Raw genomic sequence first — 18,839 nt, 5'->3', positions numbered from 1 at the left:
TGCCAGTAACAAATTGTCTTGATTTTTGTGGCTTTGTAGTAGAGCTTGAAGTTGGGGAGTGATATCCTCCCCACTTTATTCTTCCTTCTCAGGATTGCTTTAGCTATTCAAGGTCTTTGGTGTTTCCATATGAATTTTTGAACTATTTGTTCCAGTTCATTGAAGAAAGCTGTTGGTAGTTTGATAGGGATTGCATCGAATCTGTATATTGCTTTGGGCAAGATGGCCATTTTGACGATATTGATTCTTCCTAGCCAGGAGCATGGGATGAGTTTCCCTTTGTTAGTGTCCTCTTTACTTTCTCTTAAGAGTGTCTTATAGTTTTCAGGGTATAGGTCTTTCACTTCCTCGGTTAGGTTTATTCCTAGGTATTTTATTCTTTTTGATGCTATTGTGAATGGAATTGTCTTCCTGATTTCTCTTTCTATTAGTTTATTGTTAGTGTATAGGAAAGCCACAGATTTCTGTGTGTTAATTTTGTATCGTGCAACTTTGCTGAATTCCGATATTAGCTCTAGTAGTTTCGGAGTGGAGTCTTTAGGGTTTTTTATGTACAATATCATGTCATCTGCAAATAGTGACAGTTTGACTTCTTCTTTACCAATCTGGATTCCTTATATTTCTTTGTTTTGTCTAATTGCCATGACTAGGACCTCCAGTACTATGTTGAATAACAGTGGGGAGAGTGGGCATCCCTGTCTTGTTCCCGATCTCAGAGGAAAAGCTTTCAGCTTCTCGCTGTTCAGTATGATGTTAGCTGTGGGTTTATCATATATGGCCTTTATTATGTTGAGGTACTTGCCCTCTATGCCCATTTTGTTGAGAGTTTTTATCATGAATGGATGCTGAATTTTATCAAATTCTTTTTCAGCATCTATGGAGATGATCATGTGGTTTTTGTCTTTCTTTCTGTTGATGTGGTGGATGATGATGATGGATTTTCGAATGTTGTACCATCCTTGCATCCCTGGGATGAATCCCACTTGGTCATGGTGTACTATCCTTTTGATGTATTTTTGAATTCGGTTTGCTAATATTTTGTTGAGTATTTTTGCATCTATGTTCATCAGGGATATTGGTCTGTAGTTTTCTTTTTTGGTGGGGTCTTTGCCTGGTTTTGGTATTAGGGTGATGTTGGCTTCATAGAATGAGTTTGGGAGTATTCCGTCCTCTTCTATTTTTTGGAAAACTTTAAGGAGAATGGGTATTATGTCTTCTCTGTATGTCTGATAAAATTCCGAGGTAAATCCATCTGGCCTGGGGGTTTTTTCTTTGGTAGTTTTTTGATTACCACTTCAACTTTGTTGCTGGTAATTGGTCTGTTTAGATTTTCTGTTTCTTTCTGGGTCAGTCTTGGAAGGTTGTATTTTTCTAGGAAGTTGTCCATTTCTCCTAGGTTTCCCAGCTTGTTAGCATAAAGGTTTTCATAGTATTCTCTAATAATTCTTTGTATTTCTGTGGGGTCCGTCGTGATTTTTTCTTTCTCGTTTCTGATTATGTTGATGTGTGTTGACTCTCTTTTCCTCTTAATAAGTCTGGCTAGAGGCTTATCTATTTGTTTATTTTCTCGAAGTACCAGCTCTTGGTTTCATTGACTTTTGCTATTCTTTTATTCTTCTCAATTTTGTTTATTTCTTCTCTGATCTTTATTATGTCCCTCCTTCTGCTGACCTTAGGCCTCATTTGTTCTTCTTTTTCCAATTTCGATAATTGTGACACTAAACCATTCCTTTGGGATTGTTCTTCCTTCTTTAAATATGCCTAGACTGCTATATACTTTCCTCTTAAGACTGCTTTTGCTGTATCCCACAGTAGTTGGGGCTTTGTGTTGTTGTTGTCGTTTGTTTCCATATATTGCTGGATCTCCATTTTGATTTGGTCATTGATCCATTGATTACTTAGGAGCGTGTTCTTAAACCTCCATGTGTTTGTGAGCCACTTTGCTTTCTTTGTACAATTTATTTCTAGTTTTATGCCTTTGTGGTCTGAAAAGTTGGTTGGTAGGATTTCAGTCTTTTGGAATTTACTGAGGCTCTTTTTGTGGCCTAGTATGTGGTGTATTCTGGAGAATGTTCCATGTGCACTTGAGAAGAATGTGTATCCTGTTGCTTTTGGATGTAGAGTTCTATAGATGTCTATTAGGTCCATCTGTTCTAGTGTGTTGTTCCGTGCCTCTGTGTCCTTACTTATTTTCTGTTTGGTGGATCTGTCCTTTGGAGTGAGTGGTGTGTTGAAGTCTCCCAAAATGAATGCATTGCATTCTATTTCCTCCTTTAGTTCTGTTAGTGTTTGTTTCACATATATTGGTGCTCCTTTATTGGGTTCATATATATGTATAATGGTTATATCCTCTTGTTGGACTGAGCCTTTTATTATTATGTAATGTCCTTCTTTATCTTTTGTTACTTTCTTTATTTTGAAGTCTATTTTGTCTGATACTAGTATTGCAACACCTGCTTTTTTCTCTCTGTTGTTTGCATGAAATATCTTTTTCCGTCCCTTGACTTTAAGTCTGTGCATATCTTTGGGTTTGAGGTGAGTCTCTTGTAAGCAGCATATGGATGGGTCTTCCTTTTTTATCCATTCTATTACTCTGTGTCTTTTGATTGGTGCATTCAGTCCATTTACATTTAGGGTGTTTATTGAAAGGTATGTACTTATTGCCATTGCAGGCTTTAAGTTTGTGGTTACCAAAGGTTCAAGGTTAGCTTCTTTACTATCTTACTGTCTAACTTAACTCGCTTATTGAGCTATTATAAACACCGTCAGTTGATTCTTTATTTCTCTCCCTTCTTATTCCTCCTCCTTCCGTCTTCATATGTTGGGTGTTTTGTTCTGTGCTCTTTTTAGAAGTGCTCCCATCTAGAGCAGTCCCTGTAAGATGCCCTGTAGAGGTGATTTGTGGGAGGCAAATTCCCTCAAGTTTTGCTTGTCTGGGAATTGTTTAATCCCTCCTTCATATTTAAATGATAATCATGCTGGATACAGTAGTCTTGGTTCGAGGCCCTTCTGATTCATTGCATTAAATATGTCATGCCATTCTCTTCTGGCCTGTAGGGTTTCTGTTGAGAAGTCTGATGATAGCCTGATGGGTTTTCCTTTGTAGGTGACCTTTTTTTCTCTCTGGCTGCCTTTAATACTTTGTCCTTGTCTTTGATCTTTACCATTTTAATAATTATGTGTCTTGGTGTTACCCTCCTTGGATCCCTTGTCATGGGAGTTCTGTGTACCTCTGTGGTCTGAGAGGCCATTTCCTCCCCTAGTTTGGGGAAGTTTTCAGCAATTATTTCTTCAAAGACACTTTCTATCCCTTTTTCTCTCTCTTCTTCTTCTGGTACCCCTATAATGTGGATTTGTTCCATTTTGATTGGTCACACAGTTCTCTTAAAATTCTTTCATTCCTGGATATCCTTATATCTCTCTCTGCATCAGCTTCTCTGTGTTCCTGTTCTCTGTTTTCTAGTTCATCAGTGGTCTCTTGCGTCTTGTCCATTCTGTTTTGAAGTCCTTCCAGAGCTTGTTTTATTTCTGTATTCTCCCTCCTTAGTTCTTGCATATTTCTCTGCAAGTCCATCAGCATTGTTATGGCTTTTGTTTTGAATTCTTTTTCAGGAAGACTGGTTAAATCTATCTCCCCAGGTTCCTTCTCAGGGGAAGATGTAGAAGATGTCGAAGCTGTCTGGGTTAGTCTTGTCTGGGTCAAATTTTTTGCCTTTTCATGTTGATAGGTGCAATGGTGAGCTATTGACTCGTCTGTCAGCTGGGAAAGCCAAGAATTTCCACTTGGTCCTGGCCTTTCTTTACTGGGACAACTGCAATCCCTAGTGGCTTGTGTTGGGCAATTGCTTGTATACTGGGTCTCTGTATCTTGCCCGGCCAGTATGGAGGAAGCTCCCTTGCTGTGGGCGTGGCCAGGCTCAGGCTGCTGTTCTTCTATGGTGGGGCCCTGGAGGGGTAATGGTTGGGGGGCTGTTTGGCTGTTTACCTCTGTGAGGGGTCTCAGAGCTGTTGCCCAGGGAGTTAGTGTGCCCAACGTTCCCTGGGATTTCCAGCTGCTGAACTGTGACCCGGGATACTTCCGTCCAGCCGTGGGGTGCCTGTCCCTTTAAGACTTTCAAAAAGCACTCGCTTTTCTTTGTCCCAGGGGCGCTGGCTTTGGGACCCACTCACAGGTCCTACTGTCCTGCTTCCCTAGTTTCCAGCACCCCACGCATACACTGTGTGTGCACTCTGGTGTGGATGGCTGGATCTGGGTGTTTAGCAGTCCTGGGCTCCCTCTCCCTCCCCGCTCTGACTCCTCTCCTCCTGCCGGGAGCTGGGGTGAGGGGCCTCGGGTCCCGCTGGGCTGCAGCTTGTATCTTACCCCTTTCACCAGGCTCTGGGTTCTCGCAGGTGTGGATGTAGTCTGGCTGTTGTCCTGTGTCTTCTGGTCTTTCTTTTAGGATTAGTTTTATTTGTTGTATTTTCAAAAATGTATATGTTTTTGGGAGGAGATTCCCACTGTCCTACTCATGCTGCTATCTTTGCTCTGCCCCCTCCATATATTGCTTGATCTCTATTTTGATTTGGTCGTTGATCCATTGATTACTTAGGAACATGTTGTTAAGCCTGCATGTGTTTGTGGGCCTTTTTACTTTCTTTGTACAATTTATTTCTAGTTTTATACCTTTGTGGTCTGAGATCTTGGTTGGTAGAATTTCAACCTTTTGGAATTTACTGAGGCTCTTTTTGTGGCCTAGTATGTGGACTATTCTGGAAAATGTTCCATGTGCCCTTGAGAAGAATGTGTATCCTGCTGCTTTTGGATGTAGAGTTCTGTAGATGTCTATTAGGTCCATCTGCTCTACTGTGTTGTTCAGTGCCTCTGTGTCCTTACTTATTTTCTGTCTGGTGGATCTGTCCTTTGGAGTGAGTGGTGTGTTGAAGTCTCCTAAAATGAATGCATTGCATTCTGTTTCCTCCTTTAATTTTTATACTATTTGTTTTACATATGTAGGTGCTCCTGTATTGGGTTCATATATATTATAATGGTTATATCCTCTTGTTGGACTGACTGCTTTATCATTATGTACTGTCCTTCTTTATCTCTTGTTACTTTCTTTGTTTTGAAGTCTATTTTGTCTGATACAAGTACTGCAACACCTGCTTTTTTCTCCCTGTTGTTTGCATGAAATATCTTTTTCCCTCCTTTCTCTTTTAGTCTGTGTATGTCTTTGGGTTTGAGGTGTGTCTCTTGTAAGCTGCATATAAATGGGTCTTGCTTATTTATACATTCTATTACTCTGTGTCTTTTTATTGGTGCATTCAGTCCATTTACATTTAGGCTGATTATTGAAAGGTATGTACTTATTGCCATTGCACACTTTAGATTAGTGGTTACCAAAGGTTCAAGGTTAGCTTCTTTACTGTCTGTCTAACTTAACTCGCTTATTGAGCTATTATAAACACAGTTTGATGTTTCTTTATTTCTCTCCCTTCTTATTCCTCCTCCTCCATTCTTTATATGTTAGGTGTTTTATTCTGTGCTCTTTTTTGTTTCCTTTGACTGCTTTTGTGAGTAGTTGACTTTATTTTTTTGCCTTTAGTTAGTATTTGGTTGGTCTGCTTTTTTTGCTGTGATTTTATTTTCTCTGGTGACATCTATTTGACCTTAGGAGTGCTTCCACCTAGAGCAGTCCCTCTAAGATACCCTGTAGAGGTGTTTTGTGGGAGGCAAATTCCCTTAACTTTTGCTTGTCTGGAAATTGTTTAATCCCTCCTTCATATTTAAATGATAATCGTGTGGATACAGTATCCTTGGTTAAAGGCCCTTCTATTTCATTGCATTAAATATATCATGCCTTTCTCTTCTGGGCTGTAAGGATTCTGTTGAGAAGTCTGATGACAGGCTGATGTATTTTCCTTTGTAGGTGACCTTTTTTATCTCTCTGGCTGCATTTAATACTCTGTCCTTGTCCTTGATCTTTGCCATTTTAATTGTTATATGTCTTGGTGTTGTCCTCCTTGGTTCCCTTGTGTTGGAAGTTCTGTGTGCTTCTGTAGTCTGAGAGGCTATTTCCTTCCCCAGTTTGGGGAAGTTTTCAGCAATTATTTCTTCAAAGACACTTTCTATCCCTTTTTCTCTCTCTTCTTCTTCTGGTACCCCTATAATGTGGATTTGTTCCATTTTGATTGGTCACACAGTTCTCTTAAAATTCTTTCATTCCTGGATATCCTTTTATCTCTCTCTGCATCAGCTTCTCTGTGTTCCTGTTCTCTGTTTTCTAGTTCATCAGTGGTCTCTTGCGTCTCGTCCATTCTGTTTTGAAGTCCTTCCAGAGCTTGTTTTATTTCTGTATTCTCCCTCCCAACTTAATCCATTAGCTCTTGCATTTTTCTCTGCAGCTCCATCAGCATGGTTATGACCTTTATTTTGAATTCTTTTTCAGGAAGACTGGTTAAATCTATCTCCCCAGGGTCCTTCTCAGGGGTTGTCTGTGTTATTTTTGTCTGAATCAAATTTTTCTGCCTGTTCATGGTGATAGAGGTAGACGTAGGCAGTTGGCGCATGTGTTGGCTGGGAGAACAAAGTCCCTTCTCACTTGGTGGTCCCCTTCCTCTCCTGTGAGAACGGCGACCCCTTGCGGCTTGTGCTGGGCAGCTGCTCGCCGACGGATCCTCTGAGTCTGGTCTGGGCTGCTGCAGAGGAGGCTCTGCGTGGCTGCTGCGGGTGTGGCCAGTCTCAGGCGGCTGCTTCGCTATGGTGGGGCCGCACTGGAGGGGGAACGGGTGGGAGGTTGTTTATCACCATGAGGGGCCTCAAAGCTTCACTGTCACCCAGAGGATTAGAGTGCCTGGATTTCCCCTGGACTCCCAGCTGTTGGGCTGAGTGTGCCAGGATGCTTCCATCCAGCTGTGAGGCCCCTGTCCCTTTAAGACTTTCAAAAGGCACTAGCTTTTCTTTTGTCCTGGGGTGCCAGCTGCAGGGACCCACTCGCAGGTTTTGCTGTTCCATTTCCCTAATATCCAGCACACCAGGCACTGTGTGTCTGCGGTCCTCCCACCGGGGAGCTGGGGCATGGGGTGCACTCAGGTCCCGCTGGGCTGCGGCTTACATCTTACCCCCTTCATGAGGTGCTGAGTTCTCGCAGATGTAGATGTAGCCTGACTGTTGTGCTGTATCTTCTGGTCTCTCTTTTAGGAGTAGTTGTATTTGTTGTATTTTCAGAAATATATATGGTTTTGGGAGGAGATTTCCACTGTCCTACTTATGCCACCATCTTGGCCCCTCCCCCAGGAGAGACTTTTTAACAATTAGCTCTCTCCTTAAATGAGAACCTTCCAAATCTGAGATTATGAAATAATCCTACCACCACCTCATAGAGTGGGCTATTGATCTATCTCTTTTGAACATAACTAAAATATATATATATTTATATAAATTACATGTTTATTAGTGTAATTACATGATTATGTTTAATATATGATACTGTAATTACACACAATAAATACATATAAATTCATATATTAATCTTGTTTGTTTTGGTCAGCGTTAGTTAATTTTCTGCTTCCAGGATTCTGCCTCTTTTCTTCTACCATGTTCCTTTTTGGTTTTGCATCTGAATTTTAAAAGTCTGACCTGATCGAAAACAGTTCCCTAGAAGGCAAAGCTTCCTATCAATGCATTTTCCATTTTTCACTTTGGGATTATTTGTGAAAATAAGCTCAGAATTTCATTTTTATAATTGAAAAACCATCCTTGAGCTGCACTTCAAGAGCGCTTTAGTTCTAATATCATGGTTTTCCTTCTTACTAAATTGTCTGAAATTTTTTAAAAATTATATTTTATTTCTAATTGTGCCTATGGTCACTTTGTCCTGGAGTTCTTATCATTCTTCATTGCTCCCACCTAAGTCCAGAGTAGTATCATACATTTCTAACCTTTGAAAGATGAACTCATCTGCAGAACCAATTAAAAACACATGAACTACTTAGTACAAGAATGGATTTAAAGCAGATGCCAGAAGAGTATCAAGAGTGTCATTGTCTCTTGCCTCTGCACTAACTTTGTGTTCCAGGTACAAACACATGTGTGACCTAGTTAGGTGGGCTATTATGCACACCTCAGATGTACCACTATTTCTCTTTCTCTATCCTTGTCCAATTTATTTTTGCTTTATTCCATTCTTTTATCTCTGCATATAGAGTATGCAGTGTTCCGTCTTAAGCAGAGTGTTTTGACATTTTGACACCATGTATTTTTGAACCACCTAGCCCCTTGTTCTATCCCCTAAACCAAAGAACTGCCAGAGAGGCATAGCTACTGGGTGTTTGCTTTATCTAGCAACATAATAAGTGATGTAAACCAAAGATGCTCTCAATGTCCAGAGAATGTTTTATCAAAATAGCCCCAATTAATTCATTGTTTGCCTTTAGTTCACATGCACTCTTCTTGCTTAGCTGCTGGCCCTTTGCTCTGCATTTATGCCTTTATTTAAAGTGGGAAAGTGACTCTCCTTTCAGATGGGATTCCTGTCTCTAAGTGCATGTACATGTCTAAGTCATCAGGAAGGATTTGAGCTTAGAGTCTCTGGATGTTCTTGGATGTTTTCGAATATTTCGGCAGTTTCTTCTTCTTGGGGATAAACATTTCCTCAGGCCTCTGTTTCAAAACAACTCAGTTTTATGTACACTGCAAGTCTGTTGAAGTAAGTAAGCTACCCCCTTCTGTATATGTAGAGATATCTACATATCTGTAGAGATATTTTGTATATGTATATACATATCTACATATCTGTAGAGATATTTTGGGGACTTTGTGGCTTCTGATGTTGTGCATCTCCAAAGGTACTTTCTGCAGCAGCCAATAAAAGTTTGATCAGCCTTCTTCTGAACTAGATTAATAGGCCTCTGACATTGTAGTCACACACTGAAAAGGTTTTACATTTCATCAACTGTCTTTCCTCTTGTGCAGATCGTTACTAACTGAATAGATTAGCATAGCACTTTTCACATGTTGCATGATTCATTCTTCTTTAGATTCATTCCCAATGTACAGCTGTTCATCCAGTAATAACATCTGTCATCATCTCTCCATATTCTATTTTTTGGGAGAAATATATTTTCATTTTAATGGAAATCAGAGACCTCCTTATATTACCATTTTCAATTACTTTTGTTGTTATCAGACAGGATGAGATTAATAATCTTCCTACAGCACCTCAGAACAAAGCCCAAATCCACTGTAAACTAACAACAAATGACACCATTCATTGATTAACACCATCTGTTGGTGTACACACTGCTGAGGGGCTTTGATTCTCTAGAATGTAGCTTGGAAAATATATGAATTGAATAAATGTTCAGAATCACTGTGGAAATGTTATTAACTGTTCTTTTCTCTCCTCTGGTAGAACTATGATTTTTTGAATCACATCTGCTTTAGTATTGCAGTATTTTAGTTGCAAATCTTGCTCTACTGTGTCTCAATAGTATGTGTGAGTTGGGACAAAATTCTATGCTGGTAAGATTTCTATATGGAAAAGTCAGGTCCTGAACAATGATTTTCTTCCTTGAAAATGCACGCTTCACTCACAATGCATACCTTTCTGGTCCTTAGTTTTCTGATTAATATCAGTAAGAGCTGAACTACATGATCTCCAACCTTAAAATCATACTGTTTTATGAGACAATAATGTATTTGGGTAAAATTTCTAAGTCATGGTATTAAGATAAACAGCCATAACTTTTGTTATTGAGTTCTTTGGTCTTCGTCCCTGAGAATTAGTAGTTTCTCAACCATAGGCTTATTTCCCTTGTTATTATTTAGACATACATATATTGAATAATTACTATGCTGGACATTACACTAGACATGGGGGATTTAATAAGGCTTTTTCCTGATCTCTTGCTTTATAGTATTCACTATTTTTAGCTCCCTTCCCTAACTCCAGTTTAAAAGTCTTTTGATTAACTCAATGAATTTTATTTACAGTGCATTCTTTTTGACCTTCATGAGGCAGGAGTAGTATTTTTCTAAGAGCCCTTTCTTCAGGTGTTAGAAACCAATATAATATGTATAGATCAACAGCACTTCAATTACAAAAAGAAAGAAAAAGAAACTGTGAGTCCAGAAACTGAACGCTGCTGGTCCACATCCTTCCCTTGCTGGTGTTTGAGTTCCTATTGCTCTGTTACATGCCAGGTTTCAACTGGTAGGAGCAATGAAATATATCACCTGTGCCCTTCCATTCTCCCATTTCTCAGCAGGAGTTTCACTTTCTCAAGTTAAGTAGCTTGATATTGTTGGCAATCAGTCAGCTTACAACTTAGTCCTAACACCAGCCACTTAGCTCAAGTGGCCAGCCGTGGAATAGGCCTTTATGAAATCTCAGTCCTAAGGATGTGATTCCAAAAGCTTTATTTTAGTGAAAACACACATTTTATACACAGTTCACATCACTGGCAAGTCTAGAAATAATGTATTCATTCATTTATTCCTCTTATATTTATTGGGCTCCTTCTGTGTGCACTTACAATTTGAGATACTGGGATGGAGCAGCAGGCAAAGCTGATAGAAATCCCTGTGTTGGTTTCCTATTGCTGCTGTGACAAATTACCACACACTTAATGGCTTAAAGCAACACAGATTTATTATCTGACAGTTCTGGAGGTGAAAAATCTAAAATGAATCTGTAGGGCTAAATTCAAGGTGTTGGCAGGGCTGTGTTCCTTTCTTGGGGCTGAAAGAAAATTCATTCTTGCCTTTTCCAGCTTCTAGAAGCCACCAACATTCCTTGGCTGGCTCCTCCATCTCCACTGTCACACTGCATTCTCTGCTTTGACCTGCCTGCATGCATCTTCTGAGGACCATTGGGATTACATTGCACCCACCTACATATTACACCATAGTCTTCCCATCTCAAGATCCTTAAGTTAATCCATTTGCAAAGCTACTTTTGCTATGTAAGAAAATATAGCCACACATTTTGAGGATTAAAACATGGACATTTTGGGGGGAGCTGTTTTTCTGCCTCCCACAGTTTCTATCCTCTTGTTTCTATTCTAGTGAAATAGAGTTAGTAGTAGATGGTCTGAATCTGTCAGAGTTACTCTTTCTAATGAACTGGCAACATCTCACAGCTATTTATCTCCATTACAATTTAAAATATGTTAGATCAGGTCTTAAGATATGGGGCCACTTTGCCAAGGATATTAGCATGCAATAAAAACCTAGGCAGTTTAATTAATGTTTAAGTGATAGAAACCTATAGAAATATCACTGCTATAAAAACATCTGAATATTTTTAAATGCCAACCTTAAAAATATAATTAAATAGACAGAAACACAAATCTAGAAGACCCAATAATTTCTGATGAGGAAAAGCTCATTTAGAAAAACTGTTTACTATCCTAAAGTAAACCAAATTGGGGGATTTGGAGTGAGAAAATAATCCATGGAGAGGATCTAGTTGTTCTTTTTTGTGTGTGTGTTTGGCTTTTTTGTTCATAAACACAGAGTAGCTAAGAAAATTCACTAATTACTGTAGTGTAAGTTTTATAGATAAAATAACATTAGAAATCTCCAAAGCATGAATGGTCCTGTAGAACGAGTGACTTTTTAAAGATGTCCAATACATTGTTAGGAAAAGAACAAAACAAAACATGATTGAATTCATGTAAGTATTTTAAAAATTGCTTAGAATTTTCTTCCTGGATATATCATATTCACAATGGTTGCTAATAAGGCTGAGGATTTAAGGGTGTGAGTGTGGATGGAAATGGGAAAAGAACCTCTAACAAGAAGTCTTTGTGTTTCATAGTGAGACATAGGAGTAATTTGTCAAACTGTTTTTGTTTAAATTCACTGGAAAGCAGGTAACTTTAAGCTTTCAATTTTTTTCCCCATTTTTTAGTGAAACAACAGTCAAATCAGAAGAAGTTGATAAAAACGAACAGCCTTTGCTATGTTTCTATGTACCCCAAATTAAAATCAGGAGTTTTGGGCAGCTGTCACACTTTTATTTATTGCTAAAGATACAAAGCTGAAGGAAGCACAAGCATGTATTGAAGGTGATATTATGTAGAAACAATCTTAGGGGGAATTATTTGTTATAGTCTCTGAAAAAAAGGTCTATAATCTACAAGGTAAAAAGTCATACATTCAACTTCATTAGAATGTCCCTAATTTTCCTTGGCTGAAATGTTACGCTCATATCAAATTTCTACTTTAAAGTGAAAGACCTAATACTTTACCAATACAAAGCTTCTAGATTTCTAATTTTAGCATGTGGTTTAAAGAGAGCCTTCATAGCTTGTGGAAAGACCAGAGGCCTGTGGCCCATAAGGTCCATGTCAGGAGAGAAGACAGATTACCAGTGCCAACTCCAGAATCCACCTCCTACTGCTGTGATCGAGGATAACGTTTCCTTTAAAATGAATGTAGGCTCTTCCTTTAAGCAGAGCTAGCCCATAATAATTTCACTTTCCATTTATCTCAGGCCTGTTCCATTGTGGCTTGCCTAGCTTTCTGTGAATAGTTACATGCATTCAGTGGGAAATACTTTACCTCTTCATTATGGATATATAATATTCTCATTAGTCTAATCATCTAACATACAAACAAGAATGTGCTTGATTGCCTGCTAAAATTGTGCTCTATTTATGAGGAGAAATACCTAACAGTAGGTAATGGTTTCGTGTATGTTTGGCTTCTTTGGAATTGTGTGGCCAGTGGGTCACAGGTATCATTCTGTCCCATAGTCATTGCTGTGAGGTGAGAAGATGGTCCTTTTAAAAAAAAAAAAATTTTTAATGTGAACCTTAGGGCAACAGTCTCTTTGTATGTCTTGCCTACACTTCCTTATTAAGCTATCTATATATCAAAGCTACTTTCCTGAGGAAGGATGAAATCTTAAGAGTAAAGCTAAATTCAAGAAGATAGCTCATAGGAGACACAGTTTTAGGTCCAAATTCTATTGGAATTCTTTAATGTCTTTCCCCAGAATTCAGCTAGGAGCTCTATGAATCTTTATGAGATGACAGCCATAAGGCTGATGAGTTGAGATGCCCAGCAGCTGGGTGTTCCTGGGATTTCCTTCCTTGACCTGCCCCTTCAGCAGTCTTTCCCAAAAGGCCCTAAGCCTTTGGCACAGCCCATTTGTCTCAAAAATGAGACAAATTTCCAATATTTTTTTTTAACTAACATATTTTACAAGACTTTAGGGTAAGGAACTCCTTTTAACTGATTGATAATTGGTATCAGATTATGAATTTTCAAATGGATGTCATTCCTATACACCTCTTCATTTCACACAGGTCCGGGTTTCTGAATTGGTCCCATGGGCATCTTCCCTCCCCTCACCCTACCCACCATCCAAATGCATATATATTTTCATCTTACTTGAATTCCTCCTTTCTTAACAGGTTTTATCACCTCTTTCTCCCTCATTTTCAATGCCAGTATACTTTTTTTTATCTTTACCAAATTCTGTTTTTGACATTTCTAGGTTCAACTTTCACATCTTTCTTAGCCTCGATTATGAGTTGGTATTTAAGTTTTTCACTATAATTTTGAAATGTGTGTAAATGCTGGTTAGATTTATTACTCCAACTCTGACATCAAAAGGCATTGAAAATATAAGCAGTTTGAATAGGTGGAAAAGACTGGCAGTAGATCCATAGAGAAACGTGTTATTTTGGAAAGAAAGCATTTGTGAATACTAAGCACTGGTATACACACACACACAGACACACACACACCACACATACACAGAGTTCTAGTTCTAAGGAGACCAGTATTTATCTTCAAATCCATTATGAATATATTAATTGAATGCCTGTTCTGAAAAATGCCTATGGTCAGCTAAAAATAATGTATTGGCTTTTGTCCTCTTAGGGAGATGACATATATAGATGACCTTACAGTACGAGGTAGAACATCTCAAACATTATAAGGAAGTTCCTAACCACAGCAGAATCTGAGGAGAGATTAATTGAAATTGGGTTGATCAAAGAAAGCTTAATGAAAGAAACACATTTGAGTAGTGGGCTTCGAAGGCCTTGCAAGTCTTTATGTTTCTAACAGAAAACAAAAAGATAATTTTTACTTATTTACTTTTTTGGTCAGCTAACATAGACTCTGTAGCAAAAATCCTGGGCTTCGATTATGATAAAATGAAAGTATTAAATATTCTTGATAAAAATCACCAAAGATGATGATCCTGAAATTGAGATAAAGATGAAGATTGCCACACTGCTTGAGCAACTGGATTTGCACCTAGTCAATCATTCTCTAAAACACATTTCTTTGTGAGTCTTTTTAAAAAAGAAGCCTCCAAAAATTAGTTACAAAAAGGGCTTTCAGAAATTTAGGAAAAAATGCAGGGAAAATAAATTATGGATGTTATTGCTATTGACTTAATGCTAAATTTTATTGGAGTGAAATTTTAGTTTATTGCATGGATATTTCTAGTTCTAAAAATAAGAATTTGTAGTCAACATTGCTAAAACATTCTACTGGGGTTTCATCTAATTCTGAAGACATTAAGTGGCCTTATTTTCAGTTTCTTAGGACTATTAAAGTATTAAATTATAATGTAAATATCATGTAAAGTTTATAGGGTTTAAAACTTGTTTAATTTTCTAGTGTTTTCTAGTATTAAAGTGAAATTTAAATAAGTATATTTAATTTTGTATTGAACAAGAGTCACTAATTTTGTGACATTTTGACATGTTATAAGAGTAAAACATGACTCAAATTAATTGCAGTACTTGGTTTATGTATAGTTTAACTGCAATTTTAATTGCAAAAAAAAGACATTCCCCTGCTATAATGGACTGTTTTTGTGTGGTTTCTCTAGATTCTGTTTGCAAGTATTTTAAACGAATTTCTTAACATGTATTTCAGAGAAATACGTTTAAATTTGGTGACTGTTAAGAACAATATAGAACTCAAACGTTTCTCAGGAAAAGGAGAACGAACAGTCTTGGAATCTATTGAATATACCTCAGGTTTTTTATCTTCAGATTTATTTTATGATATGTACTTTTTTCATAATTTTATTTTCAAAATGCTTTAATAGCTACATTGGAATAAATTGAATATTTAAGAAATGAGACAAATTTCAAATCTTTTTTTAACTAACATATTTTACAAGACTTTAAGGTAAGGAACTCCTTTTAACTGATTGATAATTGGTTTCAGATTATGAATTTTCAAATGGATTTCGAGCCCCACCTTGGAGACAAATTCATGGGGAAATTTGTTATGTGTTGGTGAAACCACACGATGTTGAAACTTTGTGTGTTACTTGTAGTGCAGAAGTATTTTTAAATGGTGTAAGTAATTTTTTAGAAACAATATTAACTCTGATGCTTAGCTGGGTCTCTAGATGTAGGCATGTCTCCCAGATGGAATCCTGATGACTGTAGAAAATGAAATACTGTTCTGTAGGATTGAAGCAGATCCTTTGCTATGTATTTGCTGGGCAGATCCAAAACTGTCTCAGAATTAGCCCTAATGTTTGCCATTGCAGGTCATCAAGTCAGTCTTCCAAGAAATGACCTTCAAAGGGACCCGTGCCTTTCTATAAAATGAAAAACTTCATGCATAATATATTCACTGATTAGTTACACAAGTATTAGTCCTGAGACTCAGGTAATAATACAACAGCATTAACTGCAGGTTTTAAGTTAAGCATTCAGAGGACAAAGGCAAGAGGAGGGTATTGAAATGTGGAAACCTGGAGGAAGTGCCCCAGGAAGATGGGACCCAGCAGTGTGGAGAGGGGGCCTGCCAGGCTGTGATGGTTCCTTAGGGTCTCAGAAGAGGGCCCTTGCCCAGCTGGGACTTAGGCCTCTGAAGAGTGGACCCTGCCTGTGTGGGTGATGATCCCTTAGGGGCTCAGATGAGGGGCCCCCACAGAACGAGGACCCACACCTTTGAGGAATGGTCACTTCAGGCTGTGCTGGCCCCCTTTTAGCTCAGGTGGTCTCCATGAAACTGCGACTCAAAGCTCTGAGGAGCACACTGCCCAGTTAGTGCTGGTCCCTCAGGAGCTCAGAGGAGGATCTTTGCAGAGCTGAGACCCAGACCTTTGAAGATGGAGCCCAGGTGGGCAGATGATGGTATTTCTGAGGGGCACGAAGAGCTTGGTTCTGGGAGTATGGGCAAGACACTGAAAATTGGAACCAACTCTTGCTACTGGAAGCAACTGTCACCTCAGGGGTAAAGGACCGTTGCTGGGGGGAGCCCACCAGGAACAGGGAATGGGTAGGAGAGAGGGAGCATGTCCCATCTCTCTCTTCTAGCCTTTCAGTCTTCCTTTCATGTCCTGCTGGCAGAGGAGAAACACAATTGTGCAGATTCCGAGCCCCGAGTTAAAACAAAGCAGAGGGGAGATGGGTGGGCTCTGAGCTGAGAGGGAAATAGCATATAGGCTCCTGAATCTTCTAGATTAAAAAACTTTATTTTTAGTCTCATACCTGTACTATGAACTTAGTCTCAAGTTCAGTGACGTTAGCTAGGAGCTCAGCTTTCTCCTCTGCAACACCCTGCCCTCAGTTTGATCCATGTAAACCACTAGCCAAATTCTGCAGTGAGGACCTGCATCCTTAATGGGGACCCAGCTGTCGCATGGGACCACTTGGAGAGTTGTCACACCTTAGCCTGAGTTAGTGTCAAAATGCTGGGGCCCCTTTATTAGTGGCTTGCAGGCATTCCCTCTGACATGTCTTTTGGTGTTTTTCTTATCAGTGTGACACTTTAGCTTATTTCTGCACAGAGGAGGTAGACAACCTAAATATAATTTGCTTTTGGTGTGTTATGATACTTAGAAAAGTGAAATCTTCAACTGGAAAATAATCAATAAAAAAAGGAGTGATTTTTTTCTGACCTTTTAGAGTGGGGCAAGGATCCTTTGTTTCTATCAAAATATTAATCCACATGCAACTATATTTGATACAGAAACATCTAAGTATTCTTCTCTGTTTAAAAAGTGAAAGATAGGGGACATGAAATTATTCAGTGATTACAACAAAATGTATAACACACTACAGTTATATGTATGTATCTGTCCTATATATACAGTTGACCCTGAACAAAGGTTTGAACTGTGTGGGTCCACTTATGTATGAATTTTTTCAACAAATAGACCAGAAAAATCTTTCAGATATTTGTAATAATTTGATATTTTCTTTTCTCTGACTTTATTGTAAGAATACAGTATATAATATATATAACATACAAAATATGTGCTAATCAACTTTTATATTATTAGTAAGGCTTCCAGTCAACAGTAGGCTATTAGTGAAGTTTTTGGGGAGTCAAAGTTATAGACTTTTGACTACATAGGGGATTGGTGCCTCTAACCCCTGTGTTGTTTAAGAGTCAACTGTATATGGTTATTTATATATATGTGTGTGTGTGTGTGTGTGTACATATATATAATGCTGCAGTGATGTGTATTTATATATAGTTTTTTATATATGTATGTATGTGTAGTATGTATATTTGTTTAAGGGAGAATAATAGGGGTGGGACAGAAAAGGAAATGAGGAGACAGATGAGAAAGAAGAGGGTCAGAGGCCAGGGGTGGAGGGACAGATGGTTACATAGAGATCATAATCCTATAAAATAAGCCTATAGCAAGTGTGCCACACACAGAACAAGAGCAGACTGTGACAAATAGAAACAGCCTTCTCTGTGGTGACATTCTAACCTGGAGGCCTTTTTTGACTTCATCAGAGGCTCTTGAAGTCATAATGCATTTTTACATTAAAGGGGTACGGAGGGAAGAGGGCTCTCACTTCTTTCCTGAATAGCAGTGTCCTGTATGCACATGGAAGGTAAAGGCTTATTGAACGAATGAATGAATGAATGACACTAAGTTAAGAGGGAAGAATCTGCGTACCTTTCATATATAAAGACGACCACATGGATCCTTTAGAGAGGGAAACACTGTCTGCTTGGGTTGTGATGTATTGATCAGGTTCTTACATTGCTGTTACATTAATAATAGCACCAACCTTATAGTACAGAGAAGACAAGTAGTGACTCCATAGCATCTTAACACGCTGATGGACAGTGACTGTAATGGGGTATGTGGCGGGGACTTGATAATGGGGGCAATCTAGGAACCACAATGTTGCTCATGTGCTTTTATATTAATGATACAAAAAGAAATTCCAGAAAAAAATAATAGCACCAACCTTTTTCTCACAAAGGGCAAGACAGATGATGAAGGGAAAATTAATTATGAGAGAAAAGGTGCGATTTATAAAGACCTTGTCACATTTTTAAGAGAAAAATCAGCAAAATTTTCAGAAAATATGTCTAAACAGGTAAGTTTAAAGTCTCTTGACTTTTCATAGCATTGTTTTTCTTCACTACAGAACTTTCCATAGAGAGTAATTCTGCCTATTTTTGGACTTGACTTCTAATTATTAGACTGTTTTACACAACATGATATAAAATAAGTATTGTAAATGGAGTATACTTCTAGAATGTTTCTGATTTCCTTAGGTGATAGGTATAATATTTCAGATTGCTTTCTAAATAGGACTTTTTCATCTTCCTTTTAAAATTAATAATGCTTAAAAAAAAAGGACTCAAAGCTGTTAATGAATCCTAGATGTCCTGATTATTTTTATCCTTTCTGAGGATCCCATGATCACTACCTAACTGGACTGTCTTAGTGTGGCAACTGCATGGGCTTAAGAACTGTGCCTCTTTTGTGTCTTTAGGTTTTTCTATTAACAAGATCACATATTCTGCAAACAGAGATAGTTTTACTTCTTCCTTTTCAATTCAGACATATTTTACATTTTTTCTTGCCTAATTCCTGCAGCTGGAGCTTGCA

The 18,839-nt window shown here is 38.3% G+C and overlaps 1 protein-coding gene across 1 annotated transcript in view; it reads left to right on the top strand.

The window, feature by feature from the left end:
• ODAD2 (outer dynein arm docking complex subunit 2) overlaps positions 1-18,839 on the top strand; it is a 168,783-nt gene that overhangs the window by 3,654 nt on the left and 146,290 nt on the right. The window contains 7 exon segments of the mRNA XM_057498332.1: positions 11,895-11,992; positions 11,995-12,051; positions 14,108-14,178; positions 14,180-14,289; positions 14,888-14,991; positions 15,185-15,318; positions 18,205-18,321. Coding sequence (XP_057354315.1) covers positions 11,895-11,992; positions 11,995-12,051; positions 14,108-14,178; positions 14,180-14,289; positions 14,888-14,991; positions 15,185-15,318; positions 18,205-18,321 — 691 coding nt within the window.

This window comes from Manis pentadactyla, chromosome 3, assembly GCF_030020395.1.
Source record: "Manis pentadactyla isolate mManPen7 chromosome 3, mManPen7.hap1, whole genome shotgun sequence".
NCBI lineage: Eukaryota > Metazoa > Chordata > Mammalia > Pholidota > Manidae > Manis > Manis pentadactyla.
The sequence above is the reverse complement of the archived record's forward strand: the minus strand, read 5'-3'. Positions and strand labels throughout refer to the sequence as shown.